This window comes from Onychostruthus taczanowskii, unplaced genomic scaffold (genome assembly GCF_017590055.1).
Source record: "Onychostruthus taczanowskii isolate IOZ18803 unplaced genomic scaffold, ASM1759005v1 scaffold59, whole genome shotgun sequence".
NCBI lineage: Eukaryota > Metazoa > Chordata > Aves > Passeriformes > Passeridae > Onychostruthus > Onychostruthus taczanowskii.
Genome location: NW_024503568.1, coordinates 2,273,950 through 2,289,293, shown reverse-complemented (window position 1 = coordinate 2,289,293; position 15,344 = coordinate 2,273,950). Strand labels below are relative to the sequence as shown.

At 37.9% G+C, this 15,344-nt stretch overlaps 1 protein-coding gene across 1 annotated transcript in view; it reads left to right on the top strand.

Moving 5' to 3' along the window:
- The window catches only part of BZW2 (basic leucine zipper and W2 domains 2), a 54,082-nt gene that overhangs the window by 18,319 nt on the left and 20,419 nt on the right, over positions 1 to 15,344 (top strand). Inside the window, exons 2-5 of the mRNA XM_041418218.1 lie at positions 1,829 to 1,893; positions 5,393 to 5,569; positions 6,655 to 6,758; positions 9,821 to 9,886. Coding sequence (XP_041274152.1) covers positions 1,836 to 1,893; positions 5,393 to 5,569; positions 6,655 to 6,758; positions 9,821 to 9,886 — 405 coding nt within the window. The 5' untranslated portion in view covers positions 1,829 to 1,835. The remainder of the gene's footprint in view (positions 1 to 1,828; positions 1,894 to 5,392; positions 5,570 to 6,654; positions 6,759 to 9,820; positions 9,887 to 15,344) is intronic.

The following is a 15,344-nucleotide window of genomic DNA, read 5'->3' as shown; positions in this document are numbered from 1 at the left end:
TGCTTATCCCTGTAGACTGTTAGATTATCTGCCTAATTAACTTATAAAGCACCTCCTGTTCCTCTAACACTGAGCTGTCTCATCAGGGGAAAGAGCCTTTTGAGCTCTGCTGTGAAGGCACTCCTGGATCCTACAGCACTCTGAAAGATCCCATGATATCCTGGTTTGCCATGTTTAACTCTTTGCAGATGAGCAGAATGTTTTTACAGGAGGCTGTTAAGTGTTGCAGTTGCTTTGAAATGTTCCTTGGTCTGTTACAACTGCAGCTTTAAATCTCAGTGATGAGTATGAATCTCAGTTGAGCTGCTTGTTGTGTATTTGTGGTTGTGTGACTTACAGGAAGCAAACCTTGACTCTGAACTGTGCTGGCTATTTCCAGCTCATGTGCCTGCATGCAGAGTTTTTGACTGTGGATAAGTGGTAAACCTAGACTAGAAGGAAGTGATTTGCCAGGTAAAACATTTGAAATGCTGCAAAAGTCACCAGCTAGGGATGCTGCCACTAGAAGTCTGGTGAACAGGAATACATTGTATAGCTAGAGCATTGTTAAGAGAGTTAAATGAACTTTCAGGGGTAGAGAAAACACTGCTTGGATAGTAATGTGTGACTGATGGCTTCTTTCTCAGCCATGGAGCTTGAGTTTCTTTTCATCTGTGGTAGGAAGCATGTTGGCAAAACTGTGTACTTCTAAACTAGACCTGCAGAGTCCACAATGAAAAAATACAAACAATACAGATTTCTGTAAAACTAAAATTATTAGAAGAACATGCTCAAAATCTTGCATGAGAAGGCTTAATTTTGGACAAGCAGCTCATAGGTAACAGTGACCTAAAGGTCTGCAGGGTATGGAGTAGTCCCTTCTAAGTCTCAGGGCTGGCAGGTGCTGTGGGCAGGACAGGGTGATGACCTGTGGTGATTCCTAGTGCTGCAGAGCTTCCTTTTAATTGCTGCTGTTTGCATGCAGCTCTTGGTTTAGCTGCTCTTTGCGTAAGCTGTGTTTTGTGCAATGAAACTGATTATATCCAAAGCTTAAAAATAGTTTTTTTTTCTTTAGATAAAATGACATTAATATATTATCTCTTCCCAATTTTTTTGACATTGTGTGTTGAGATTTGCTGTAAAGGTCTGAAGTAATACAAGCTCAGTATTTTTTACTGTTCTGTGATGTTGCCATGTAGGTCCTTAACTCTCTATTTATGCTCAAAGTTGATGGGGAGAGATTTGTTTATCTTCTATTATTTTTACAACACCCACATGCTTTTCAGAACTGAAAGTTGCTAAGGTACAGTGAATCTTGTAAGAAATGTTTGATTGGAATTTAATGGTTACAGCACTGTCTTTACAGTTAGACCACAAAATCTTGTCTTGAGCTGGACAGTGCATAACCCTGGGCATGCATCTGCCTGGTGACCAGAGGGTGAGACCTGTGCCATGCTGAGCCTCCCCAGGATGGCTCCCAGTCCTCTGCCTTAGTGGCTTCTGTGCCCCCAGCATCCCCATGAGCTGCATGGGCAGTGGTTGTGTACCCCTGCCCCAGGAGTAAGGGTAGTGACTCCATCACCTTCCTGGTCAGTTTTGAATCTTCACAGTTTTTTACAGAGATGCCAACAGCCAGGTTTTAAGAGAATCACATCTCATTGAAGTTATCCTTGGATTGTAGTGCTCTTCATCTTAAAGATAATGTGAATTACTCTTGCAAAATGTGTTAAGAACTTTCTTTACCTGTCATATGTTGGGATTTTGCTACACTTGAGTATTTTGCCTTTAGATTAAACTGTTGCTGTAAATGGTAGAGTATAAATATTTTTCCCTTTCTTTCTTTCTCCAGAAATTTTATGAATAAGAATCAGAAGCCGGTGCTAACAGGCCAGCGGTTCAAAACTCGGAAGAGGGGTAGGTTGCATTATGTTTTTTGCTTTATTTTCTTCTTTGACTAGAAACAGAGCAGGTAGAATGATTGAAAGTTCAGCTAAAAGATTTTTCCCCCCTTCTTTTCAGCCGTGTTAAGATTGAAGATGTTACTTTTAACTAAGCTCTCTGAATTCTATTATTTTCACTATATACCCGAGGACTTTATTTAAAATTTGAGTTTATGAGCTGTGAAGTCCTGTGGAGGCTTCAGTTAAATATTAGATGCTGAATGAATTTATAATATATTTGCTTATATAAAGAAAACTTGTTAGATGTTTGGTTTGGGAGTTTCTTAAAATGTCCTTTTCAACTAAGAAAGCAAAACATGAGCTTTTATTTAAAGGTTGTATGAAGAAAAGGACCTGGGATTTTTTGGTTTGATTTTCATTTTTACTTCTTTGACTCAAATCAATGCTATGTCTGTAAGTGAACCTTTCATATCTAAAAAGGAATTTTCTCCCCTTCCTTCTCCATGAGGAGGTCAGATCATCTCACTGGCCCTGCTTTCAGGTCAGAAGGAGGTCAGGAACTTCCTCTTTCACAAATATTTGTTTCTCCTGTGTTAGTGTAGTCTTTTTTTTCAATTGTTTTTTAAATGAAACAAGTGTGTGAGTCCCAATTTACTCATTGTGATGCTGATTTTCTGTAAACATGACCAACACTTTGTTTCACTAAGTGCAGTAGAGCATCCATTTTTAAAGAAAGCTGAGTGGTGCTGATTGTACCATCCAGGTATTGTGGCACAGCAGGTGTTATCCTCACATGCTCTCTCATGCCACACTCAGAATTCATTTGTTGCAGTTTAGGTGGCTGGGACAAATACCCAAAAGTCTGAGGCAGAGTGACAAAAAACATGCAATTATTTTATTCCCTTCCTGCTCCCCCACTAAGAAAGCAAAACCAGAAGTCTGGTTTGTGAAAAGAAGGATTGCATTCTTTGGTGGTATAATAGTAGATTATTACAGCAGACACAGGTGGGGTTCCTATCTGTCATGAAACAGACTTTTTCCATCTTGACTTTCCTGTTTCTGATCAAAAGCTAACATTCTTAAAAGCTTATCTAAACGTCTTGTGGCAGAAAATGTAAATATTTGCATTTTCTTAGTGTGGATGAGAGAAACAGGAATGTTGGTAACCTTTCTCAGAAAATTTCAAATTCTATCATAAGTCTGAAGAGCTGAATGAGGAGTGTCTAGAGATCTAGGATGATCATGAAGCTTAGAGAGGAATTGCAGTAGTTGGTGTCTGGCCAATACTTGTGCTTATGAAGCTATATTTATGGAAATAAGAAAATTATCTAACAAAAAGTCAATATTAGTACCTTTATGTTACCTTGTTTGGCCCCTCTTCTTACTTCATGTTATCTTTTTTCTTCCACAGAATTACAGTTGTGAGCCTTCTGTTGAAGGGATAAAATTAATTAAGGACAGGGCTTTGAATGTAGGCTTTGTGATTTTCTTAGAAGCAAAAGATAGGAAATAAGGACCTAGGAACATGCTGAAAATGAAAAGCTGTGTATAGCACTGCTGCAGTGGATATTGTGTGCATCACATCTGCAAGCTACACCTGCCTCTGCTAGCCCATGATTGGAGCTGTGCTTGTTTAGTAATTGTGCACTTGACAGCTCAACAGACTGTCACCCCTTGTTGGTGATGGCTTCTTACTCACCCTCTTGTAATACATCAGCATATTCCTCTTCAGTACATTAGGTTGGTAGGAAAATGTTTCAATAAAATTATAAATCATTTTTTATGCAATGAATTCACCTCCTGTTCCTATGTAAATTTTTAGATTGTGATAGACAAGAAAATAATGGGATACTACAGATAAGAGGAGGACTTCTGGGGCAGGGGAAGAATCTATTTAAAATAGCTAAGAAATACTAATCATGGTATTTGTGTTTGTACTGAGCACTGTGTACCCATGATGCCAAGCATATAATACCTTCTAGTTTAGATGAGAACATCTTAAATTTTTAGGTAAAATATATTTGAAAAAATAAAATAGGATTTTTTTTCTACTCTGAAAACAAAGGTCTGTCTTCTTGCTGATGTGTCATCAAGCATTTTTAATTTTTTTTTACTTTTCAAATATTTTAATTTTTTTTTTTACTTTTCAAGGGTGGTGAGAGCGTGGTTGTGGAGAATCTAGGTTGGCCCTGTGTTTGTGTGCATCACTTAAGGGTGAGCCAGAGCTGGGAGCAGATGGGCTTGAGCATATGTATGGGTGTCCATGGAGTTGTCTCAGTTTTGGTCTGAGGAGGTCAGATTTGGGGGATGGGGAAGCAATCCATGTGGAGATTGGTAGTAGACTTAATAAGTCACAAAAAGCTCAGCATATCAGGGGATTTCTGGAAAATAAGGGGACGCTAAGGTCTCTTGTTTAAGACCTGGGATGAAAAGCTGCACTCTGAGTAGCAGGGAACAGAAGCCTGCAGCCAGAGGATGCAAAAAGGCCAGAACTTCTCACAAAAAGTCTGCAAGAGTTGCAGTTGGCATGTTTCAGACTGCATTAGCACGTTTAGACAGAAATTTAACCAATCCTCAATTATTTTAGTAAATAAAAATCTCTGGGTATTTTCCAGTTTTTCAAGAACTTGTATCAGTGTTTGTGTCACAAGGTGATAACAATCCCGGGTATGGGTGCACAGAACAGCTTGCAATTTTGTTTCTGAAGTTCAAAGTTGTTTTAACAGTAACAGGCATTTCATTTGTACCCTTATATAAAGGCAGGGTGAGTTTTCTTAAGAAGCTTCAAGTGGCCAGGGTAAGCTGTTAATGTGTGGGCAAAGAGGCAGCAGGAGGTATGGGTAAATCTGCATAAGAGTTATCTGGAGGTTGCAGTTGTGACTAATGACCTTGAAACAGGGACATTTTCTGGGAGTCAGGCTGGGCCTTAATTGAATTCAACAAGAGACAGCTGTGGAAAATGCGATGTGAGTGCTGTGTTCCTAGTGCTGCTTAGGTCTGTGAATATAAAAGATAAATTCTTGGTTACATTCTGTTGCCTTAAATGTTTATACAAAAACTAGTTTTATTAATAACTCAATCTCCTATTTTTCCTGAAGACTCTTTTTGAAAAGATTATAGTTATGTGACTATAGTTTTTAAAATAAAAATAGCAAGAGATGAAAAATTAAATGTTTATACAGTGAGATTATGGACTCATAGCTTGGCATTCCCTTTATTCTGCTCTCAGAGCAAGAGAAGTGTATGAAGGTTGAAAACAATAGTTGCTTTTCCTCTATTTATATATTCCCATATGTTTATGTGTGTTTTGGTGTTGGGAGATGATGAGGAGAGGGGAGGCAAGGGTAAACACTGCAGAATTTCCAGAAATTATGCAAGCCAAACAAACTTCAGCTGTGTTGACCAGTATGAGAAGAGTATTTTTGGTGCCATGGTCCTTTCAATTGCTGACTGATACAGGATTTTAACAAATATTAAAACTGACACTCTCTCCTTCTTTCTCTGTGTTTCAGATGAAAAGGAGAAATTTGAACCCACAGTCTTCAGGGATACAATTGTCCAAGGCCTCAATGAAGCTGGGAATGACCTGGAGGCTATAGCCAAGTTTCTGGATGCAGCAGGCTCACGACTTGATTATCGCCGCTATGCTGACACACTCTTTGATATTTTGGTAGCTGGCAGCATGTTAGGTAACCTGCAGAATATCTGACAGAATTTTGATGATCAGCCTTGCTTGCTTCTTTTGAGATGCTATCTTCCTCTACTGTGGAAATTATAGCCTGTATTACATTTTCACTGCTTGCATCTCATATCATAGCACTGTTTGTTGTTTGCCATACAGTAACACCTCAGTACTTTCTGGATACTGCTGTGAGAAGCCTTCAGTCTGAGCTAAACTAGCATATAATTGGAACAGTTAAGAGAATGAGAGATGCTAACTAGGGGAAACAGAAAGATTTATTAGCATAAAAGGTGCACTCCAGGTTAAGAGCTGCTGCAAATCTTGCTTTATAGGTGTTGCAACAAAAGGTAGCTCAGAGAAATGAAGGATAATGAGGTGTGCTTTGTGAATGTTCATGGGGCTTTTCTACCAGGTATCAGTGGCAGCTTCTGGCTGAAACATAGTTTTCACTTTCCTCTTTATTTTGAGTAAGTTATCTCCTTTTACTGGTCACATTGCTTTGACTCCTGGTCTTTGGTATGTAAGAAGAAAAGATGTTTTTGTAAAAGTTGAGGTAATGCAGGAAGCAGCAGGTAGTGGAAATACTTAGGAAAAAAACTCTCAGCAAAATAAGCCAGTGTTTTGAATGTTTACATGAGCTTTACATGAGCTGACCCATTAGAGGGGTTAGCAGGATGTTCCAAGTGCTCCGATTACTAACACAATGCTAATACTTTTCTCTTTGGGAAGGATTTACATTATTGTCATGTTTAAAATAAGAATTAAAATAATGTGTAACGGCTGTGCTCCAACCTATAGTTGTTTGATGACGCTCAGTGTTCTCAAGACCAGCTGAGATTCCTTAGGTGAGCTGAATCACTCAGTCCTGTGAGGACTGTGTGATCTACAGTGCAGCATATCTGCCAGGTATTCCTTCTGTCAGGTGCCACCTCATCTTAGCAAAGTTTGGTCTGTCTCTGTTTCTCCCCTGCTAACTGTTACTGTGGCCTTTTGCCTCAGTGATATTAATGTAAGACTTACTAGACTTATTATAGCTTACATTCTTTAAAGTAAGAAATTATTCCTTGCCTTTTTTTTTCTCCTTTCTTACAGCTCCTGGAGGTACACGCATAGATGACAATGACAAGACCAAGATGACCAACCACTGTGTATTTTTTGCAGATGAAGATCATGATGCCATCCGAAATTATGCTCAGGTCAGTAATGGCACAGCTGATTACTGTTTTCCATTTATGTGTCAAAAGGGATTATAGTGGAACATCTGCAGACTGTCTAGGCTGCACTATGCTAGCTACAGACCAATTGAAAATCCCATTAATCATTAATCTGCCCTAACATACACATTTTAGGTAAAGAAATAGGATATTTAAGATAATCTGATCACAGTTGGAATTTTTTCTTTACAAAAAGCAGTCTTGCTTATCCCAGTCTACCATTGGTTGAATCTATTTCTAGACACCACCCTTACTAATTTTGTTGACCTTTTCTGTGTGCAGACTGAAATATTTATGTGACCATATTTTAAGAAACACATGCACTGTATCAGAAATTCAGCTTTTATAAGCATGGCCAGCAGGATCAGAGCAGTGTACATGTCCCTGTACTCAGCACTGGTGAGGCCACACTTCAAATCCTGTGTTCACTTTTGGGGAGAAGGGCAGTGGAGCTGGAGAAGATCTGGACCACAAGCCCCCCGAAGAGCAGCTGAGGGAGCTGGGGGTGTTTAGCCTGGGGGAAAGGAGACTCAGGGGAAACCTTATCACTCTACAATTCCCTGAAAGGAGGCTGTAGCCAGGTGGGGGTCAGTCTCTTCTCCTGCATAACAAGTCACAGGATGAGAGGAGATGGCCTCAAGTTGTGCCAGTTGAGGTTTAGATGGATATTAGGAAAAATTTATTCACTGAAAGAGTTGTCAGACGTTGTAGTAGACTGCCTAGGGAAATGGTGGAGTCACCAGTCTCAGAGATATTTAAGAGGTCTGTAGGCATGGTAGCCTAGGGCCATGGTTTAGTGGCACTTGGCACTGCTGGGTTGGCAGTTGGACTCTGGTCTTAAAGGTTTTTCCCAACCTAAACAATTCCATGAGTTACATGAATGACAAAAAATATAAAGCTCACGCCTCCAACCTTTGGTTGCATAACTTGTTAGGAGTTGAGCATATATTCCAAGAGCTTTCATTTCTCCTACATATGTGATGTATGAAATTTCTTCCTGCAGGAATAAGACTTGCATAAGTAGGCCTATGTGAAATTAATACAAAAAAACAGTGAACCCTAAAGATTCTTCAATAGAAACTAACTTTCCATAACTTATTAATGGAAGGTAGTAATTATATGAAAAAGTACAGTAAGAATTCTATGGAAAGTTCAAAGCCACCGTGCAATTCTGGATACCAGTAGGATTGCGTAAAAATGCAATACCCTTGCAACTCCCATATGTCAAAACTCTTATTGTTAATTAGGTATGTATTTATCTTTTTAAATCACTGGGTATTACTGGAATGCTGGAGACAGTGACTAAAAGCATAAAAGCTGCTGTCCCTGCTAAGGTGTTTAGGGTGATAAGTTTCTGGAAAGGTGCATAGTTGATTTAAAAAGTGCTGGGATCAAAATCTGGATTGGTAAAAAATGTTTGCTTAATAGCAGAAAGCTCCTTTAAAAAACATCATTAATAATCTAAATTAGTGAAATGTACTTATTTTTGGAAAGGGAGTCAATATTTCTTACACATCAACTTTATCATCTCTTGAAAACAGTGTATTCTCCTTCAGGAAGATCTCTGTTATCAGTAAATGCATTGATTCTGTCTTCTTGAATTTTAATATTTTAACGATCTTTTGAACAAAAATTGGCACTACCAGTCCTCCAAGGAGAAATTTAAAGTAAAAGATTGTATATTGAAAAATGGAAAGGAAGGCTTCACCTCAGGATTTGAAGGAGTGGACTTTTCAATGGATTCTCTGCACTTCAAACCAAAAGCCACCAAAATAAATCAACATTTTGTATTTATTGCCTGAAGAGTTGTGTCCTTTTATTGACCTTGCCATTTTTTTTGTGCATGATGAAAAATAGAGCTCTTACTGCATTATAAAAATGTGGAGTTAGTCTAAAATAGTAGTTCGATCTTTTTTTTATTTGGAAGATACCTAGAAGGTAATTTCTTATTCTGTCTCCCAAGTAGCGTGGCTGGTTTTTTTGTTTTTTTTTTTTGTGGATTTAGTTAAGGAAATGATTAAAAGCGAAAAGTCTTCAAGTCAAAAGACTGAAGTTAGTACTGATATTTTAGCAGATTATTTGCATATGAAGTCATGCTTCTGTCATTTACAGAGACTTAAAAAGTATGCAGAATTTTGTTTGGAAATATTAACAAGAATCTTACTTTTTCATCTTTATCTTATTTTATTAGGATTCTGTGTGTCTCTACTTCTCAGTATGGCCACACTTGATTTTCCACTTTTCTGAGCCAAAATACTACCAGTTAGGATGTTTGGATATATTTTATATTATGGACAGTGAATTGAAGCTTTCTAAACCTAATTTTTCTTCCTCCCTCATCAAGTGTGGCAATAATGTAATTCGTTCCCCACATAAACCTTTTTACCTGTGACAGTGAGTCATGTGCTTTGTGCCTTCATACAGCAGTGATGATTTGTTTATTTAATTTCTTATCTCTTCCTTCTTCACCTTGAATGAGCTCTGCACCTGTGCTGCATCTGGTTTCATAATCTGTGGTCGCATGATGGGAAACAAATGGTCAAAACTGGAGAACAAGTGTTTCCAATAATATAATTGTTTTAGAAGCTTTGGCAAGTGTTCTTCCTGTCTCTGACGGTAGTGAGTTTTGTTGTAAACATTTATGTTAATTTGCCAAGATACTGCATCTTTTGAAGATACCCAGCATCCTTACTCCATCAGCCTGCAGCTGAGGGCTTCCCCAGGCCTGCATTATTGGGAGAAGGGTGCAGTTGCCCTCCTTCACCTCCTCTCCCTTGGTTTTATTATGAATGGGGTGAAAAGCAGAGAAGGGAAAAAATCTTGAAAAATATGAAAAGATTGAAACTGCAGTAAATTCTCCCATTCAAGCATTGCTCTATGAAGCAAGAATCATAAAATTGAGAGAAGGGTGTTTCGTGCTCTCCACGTGGCAGAAAACACTAGAAAAATACCATTCTGCAAGCTGCTTATTTCCCTTTAATTTTTTTGTAAAGAAGGATGGCTGTAATTGTTAGACTTTTAAAGTTAATCTGTTTTATCTCTAGGTCTTCAATAAACTTATCAGGAGATACAAATATTTGGAGAAAGCATTTGAAGATGAAATCAAAAAGGTAATGTTGATGCAGTCTTTACTGGAATGATAATTTTTTACTATGTTTCTCATATAATTGTATATGTACAAATGTGATGCTGCTAGGTGTTTTATTTAGATCTACTGGAAAAGAGGATGGAATCTACAGGAGGCAGCTTTACTCTGCAAATTCAGCTCTGTGGGAATCCTGCAGGAAGCACTTGATGTAGCATATTTCTGAATTAATGAATCTTTTGGTTGCTGTGACCAAACTCACTCTCTTCTTCCAGACTTTTTTGTGCAAAAGTTTGATACACTTTGGGGTATACCTCTTAATGAGAGGTGGTATTACTGTCCTGCAAATAGAACATCTCTCTGTTTTTTCCCAGAGAATAAATGCAAATCTGCTATGCAGAGTGTCTCTTGGTGTATGAGTATTAAACCACTCCTGCACTGTGGAATGAATCCTAACCACAAGTTTTTTATATTTGAGGCCACAGATATGTGTAAGAGAAAGTCCTCACCAGTGGCAGAGTGCTCAGGATTTGCTGTTAGACTGTAGTGGCTATTTGTGGATACTGTTTTGCTTTGTGATGCTGAATTCTAAGGAGACAGGAAAAGCCAGGGTAAAAATGTTTGAAAAACAACGTACAGATTTATTTTGTCTATTTTGAGCTCCTAGTAAGAGATGTAAATATCTTTTTCTAATGGCCTGAATAAGTAATAAACACTGTATTGTTCTGTTACTTAACAGGCATGCGGTAGTGGTGAAACGTGTCCCATGACTAAAGTATCATGTTTGTTACACATAAAAATGTGTTTCCATATTATTTAAACATTAGAAATGTTGCTGCAAGGGTCAAATGAGGGCTCATTTGGAGCTTGGTAGCTCTCCAGCACTTCTTGTGCCTGAATTAATTTGGCTTTGATTTATATATTCTTGCTCATACAGGAAATTATTTTTACACTTGTGGCCAGCATGCCTATCAACTGATGCTGATTACTCAGTACATCATTCTAAAGACCTAAATTTACCTCTATCCCCACAGAAATCTAATGTTCCTGCTGTTAATTACTGTAATCACTGACATGAGAAGCGCTGACTCACAGCATTCAAGTTTCAGAGAGTGCTCAGCATATTAAGTAAATGCCATGTCAATTCAAACCGCCTCCGCTCATTTCTGTAACTTGCTTGGCTTTGCATCCTCTTAAGCTTCCAAAAATTCACTTTGCTCTCTTAGTGACAAGATGAGACTGTGGCACCTTCACTGCCGTTGCCCACATAGCCCTTGAGGACTACTTATAGGTGCCTTTGCCTTACCTTCTCCCTTCCCCTGCTTGTGTGAATCCACAAAGTGGCTGTTTTCTCATTTATGAGGCTGCAGGGTTTTTAACCACTTAATCTTTTATTTCCCTGCATGCTGTAATTTGTACAAGAGTAGCTGCCCGTGGAGGTCCAGAAGGTGGACACCTTCTGGTGTCCAGAAGGTGTTTCTGCTAGACCAAGATGGCTGCAGTTAGTCAGTGGTTTGATATATAAGAGAGTGACTCGTTGACATTTTTTTGTGGGTCATTGTCCCAGCAATAAAAGTGATGTTTCTGGCAGACTGATTAGGCAGATGGAGCACTTGGGGGAAAATTAGCTTTTCTCATAGAAAAAGGCATGCCAAAAAAACCAAGGCAATACCAGCAGTTTCACACTAAAGCAGCAGATGCTGCCAGTGGGACTTTCTTTCAAGAGAGATTATCTTAGATAGCAGTATCTGTGCAAGTATTTGCTTTATGTCTTCTAGATCACAACTTTCTCATTAGGACACTATTTTCTACCATCTTTTCCCTTTTTCTCTGCTTCTAGCTTTCAGTTGTTTCTTAAATCTCTTTCCTCAAAATTGCCAGTTACTCATTTTTCTAATGGCATCAGCAAACCATGTATGTAAAGTTTTACATCTAAATTATTTTGTGCAACCAATTTCGACAGACAATGTTTAGATGCATTGCTCGCTTGCTTGTGTTTTCATGTAGGCATCTTAAGTTCATATGAATATGGCCCAATGTACTGGCATTAGGCCCATGACATTTTGCAATAATTTCAGTAAAATTCTAAATTCCAAACTTGTGTTCTTCTTTCTCTACATATGTATTTCCTTGGATGAAGAGTGTAGTTATTTTCTACTTAGTAGGTTTGCATGTTTAGGTAACTTTCTGTATAAACTTTTTAATATCAGAATTGGGATAAAGTACAGATAATTTTTTTTTGTCTTAACAGTGGTAAATATTACTGAGTCACAAGAGGATGTCTGAAATGCTGGGAGATGTTGTGACGTTCACTGTTCGTGTTCCTATTTTCCTAATGAAAGAACTGTAAATTAAGCTAGGAATTAGGAAATAAGAGGAGAATAACATTCTGAGATTGAATAGGGAGTGAGCAGAAATGCTTTAAATCAGCCAAATGAAAGGCAAGACTCAGCCAGTAGATATCTGTTGCTATATTTTCGGCCTTCTCCATTGCTGACAATTCAGCTGTCTGCAGATGTGACAAACTGTCAGCAACAGACCATTTCAGATAATGAAGGCATAAAAAGACACCACACTCCCTGTGTGGGTAGAGTTCCTCAATTTTCACCATTTAAGATTTCTGGATCACAAGAGGTGGTCAGAAGCACTTGTTTTTCTTGTGTGCTTTTTAATGTTGCATGAATGTGTTTATTTGTGTGCATCTTCTGTGCCCAGAAATTGTGCTTAAAAGACTTTCTCTTTAATGACAAAAACAACTTGGAACAGCGCATGAGGCCTGGTCTTGTGTTATTAGGTATTCTGAATTTCTGTTTGTATGGTTGGGAGTTCTTATAGACATCACAGAAATACAAGATAATGAGCCAGAGCTGCCCTTTTTATGCCTGGAATCAGTTTGTATCTGTATAATGAAAGCAGTAATGTCTGTGCTTGGCTAACAGCAGGGAAGTGTTAGCTTGGAGAATGTTCTGTGGGTGGTTGGGAGCTATTCTGAAGTGTCTTGGACGTTTTGTGACTTCTCTACTGAGCTTTCTAATTGTGATGCTAAAAGAAGAGTGCTTCAATTAATCAGCAATGAAAATCTGAAGTAACAACTTTGAACTGAAATTTAGGTTCTGTTTCATGGTTTTTAAAATGGGTTTATGAAAGATTTGGGTTTTCCTATCACCCAGTCTCCCTCTAAACTATGTTTCAGAACTGCTGGAAAGTATAGAATAGTATCCTTAAGCAGCAGAAAAGAACAAGTCCAGCTTTGAGCTGCTTTTGCAAAATATTAGTTAAACAAAAATTAGGCAAGTAGCACCAACAATACTTTAGTTAGCAAGGAATGTGTAGAAGATAAAGGTTCTGTTTAAAACAGACTCTTACACAAATGGGTATAACTTTTCATGATCTACACATTACTGATAAAAGGATGGAGGTTGGAGCTCAGAAGTATATCAAAACCTGGTCTGTTATGTTAAAGTGGTCAGTGTGACCACTTTCTAATCAAAATCCTCATCTCTTGGTTATTTAGAAGCAAAAGAAAAAATGTTTAAGTGGGGTACACAGAAATCTGAAGCTGTTTCCTCTTTATTAAGTCTCATTATTTCCAGGAAAGAAGTCTAATTCTGATTATTTTTTTTTCTTGTGCAGATCTCATTTTAGTACAGTATTATTGATAAAGCATGTATAAAGAAAGCTTTAAATCCATAGGCTTCCAGTATACACTAGGATTATATTGATTTTCTCTAAGAATGTTCTGTTTTCCATTAAATGTGGCCCTGGAGTTCCATTGCCTACACCATCATATACACCAGTTAGTTGCTATATTTGGAAATACACCACACCATTTGTTTCTCAGTTATATATTTAGAAATAGTAACTCCATTCTTCTGCATCCTGAAGTTTCATGCATTTTGTGGTTGAGCACAGTTTGCTCAAGTAAAATTACACCTTGAGATTTGGTAGTTTCATAATTGTTCTTTAAAAGTGTGTGTTACAGTCATTTGGCTGAAGCCCACTGGAAAAAATAAAAATTCTGAGTGATTTGTCTGTGGCTGAGTCATTCAGTCCTGTGTAAGCTGTAATTTAAAGCTGATGTTATTATGTAAGTACTACTGTATGAATGAGGTTTTTTTTCAGTTCTGTTCACTGATGCAGAGCAGAGCTATTCATAAAACACTGCATGAGATTTAATAACTTCATTAGTTACCTGGACTTTTAAAACATCACTGCATTCAGAAAGTTTTACATTTGTTGACAAACTGCTTGGATATCTCAGAGAGGATCTCTCACTGTCCGTGGTAACAAACAAGGACAGGGACATTGATCATATTCTGTCCCTTTGTATGGGTAGAATCTGATAATTAAGAAATACCCTAATGTGGAAACCTGGTGAGAATTTTCTATCAAAACAAACTGTTTTGCTTTAATTGCATTTGTTGCTCATGTAGAAAAGAAATAAGGGTGTCCTGACAGCAGAAGTTCAGGACATACTTTTGGAGGGGTGCCATCTTATGAAGAAAAAAATGAGTATTGTTTTTAACTGTGCAAAATTGTATCTGCAGTACGTTTTCTTTTCCCTTCTTCTGTGGCGATGGTAAATTTGTAAGCTAGCATCTGATGGAATCAGCAGCTTTTTGCACTGAATGAAGCTGTCCTTTGTCTCACCTCTTTTTTTCCCACCACCCGTATTGTGATCACTAACAACACATTAAGGAAAAATTATTGTTAGCAGTAATGTCGTTGACAAAATCTCATTCTGCATGGCTTTTTTTTCTGATATAAAAGAAAAAGGGCACTATGTACTTCATCAATATGCTCTCAAGTCAATAATTTTAACATAGGAAATTAAAATTTTAAAAATAGACTTAATTGCCAGTTTTAGAATTAGAAGGTGTATATGTAGTTCAGATCTTCCAAGATGATGAGATTTGTAATTTTTTCTCAAGCTATTTGTTTTCTCTTGTAATTAGTACTAGGAATGGCAAGGTCTTAAATCAGCCTGTGTTCATGTCTGTCCTTTTTCAGCTTTATCAATAGTGTCTGAACTTGAAATATATTTCTTTTTATAGCCAGTAAAAAAATCTGTTGTAATTGTGCTGTGTTCCCTTCCCTAAAATAAAACCAGGAAATTTTCCCATCCTTTATTGTTTCCATGAGCAATAATTTTCGGAAGCTAGAAAAGAAATTTTAACTCTGTGTGGCAGAGCTGGAAGTCTGAAGATGTGAATAGGCAGGGTCCTGTCTGTGGTCCTGTAACTTCTGTGTGTCTTACGCCTGTGGCCAGTACTTTTATTTTTACAGGTGCATACATATATTTGGAGAAGACAGGTTTTATACTTGACCAAGGCTGTATTCTTCACAGAATCATAAAATGGCTTAGGCTGGACCTTAGTCATGGAATGGTTTTGGACCTTAAAGACCATCTAGCTCCAAACCCCCTGCTGTGGGCAGAGACATGTTTTACTAGACCAGGTTGCTCAGAGCTCTGTCCAGCCTGG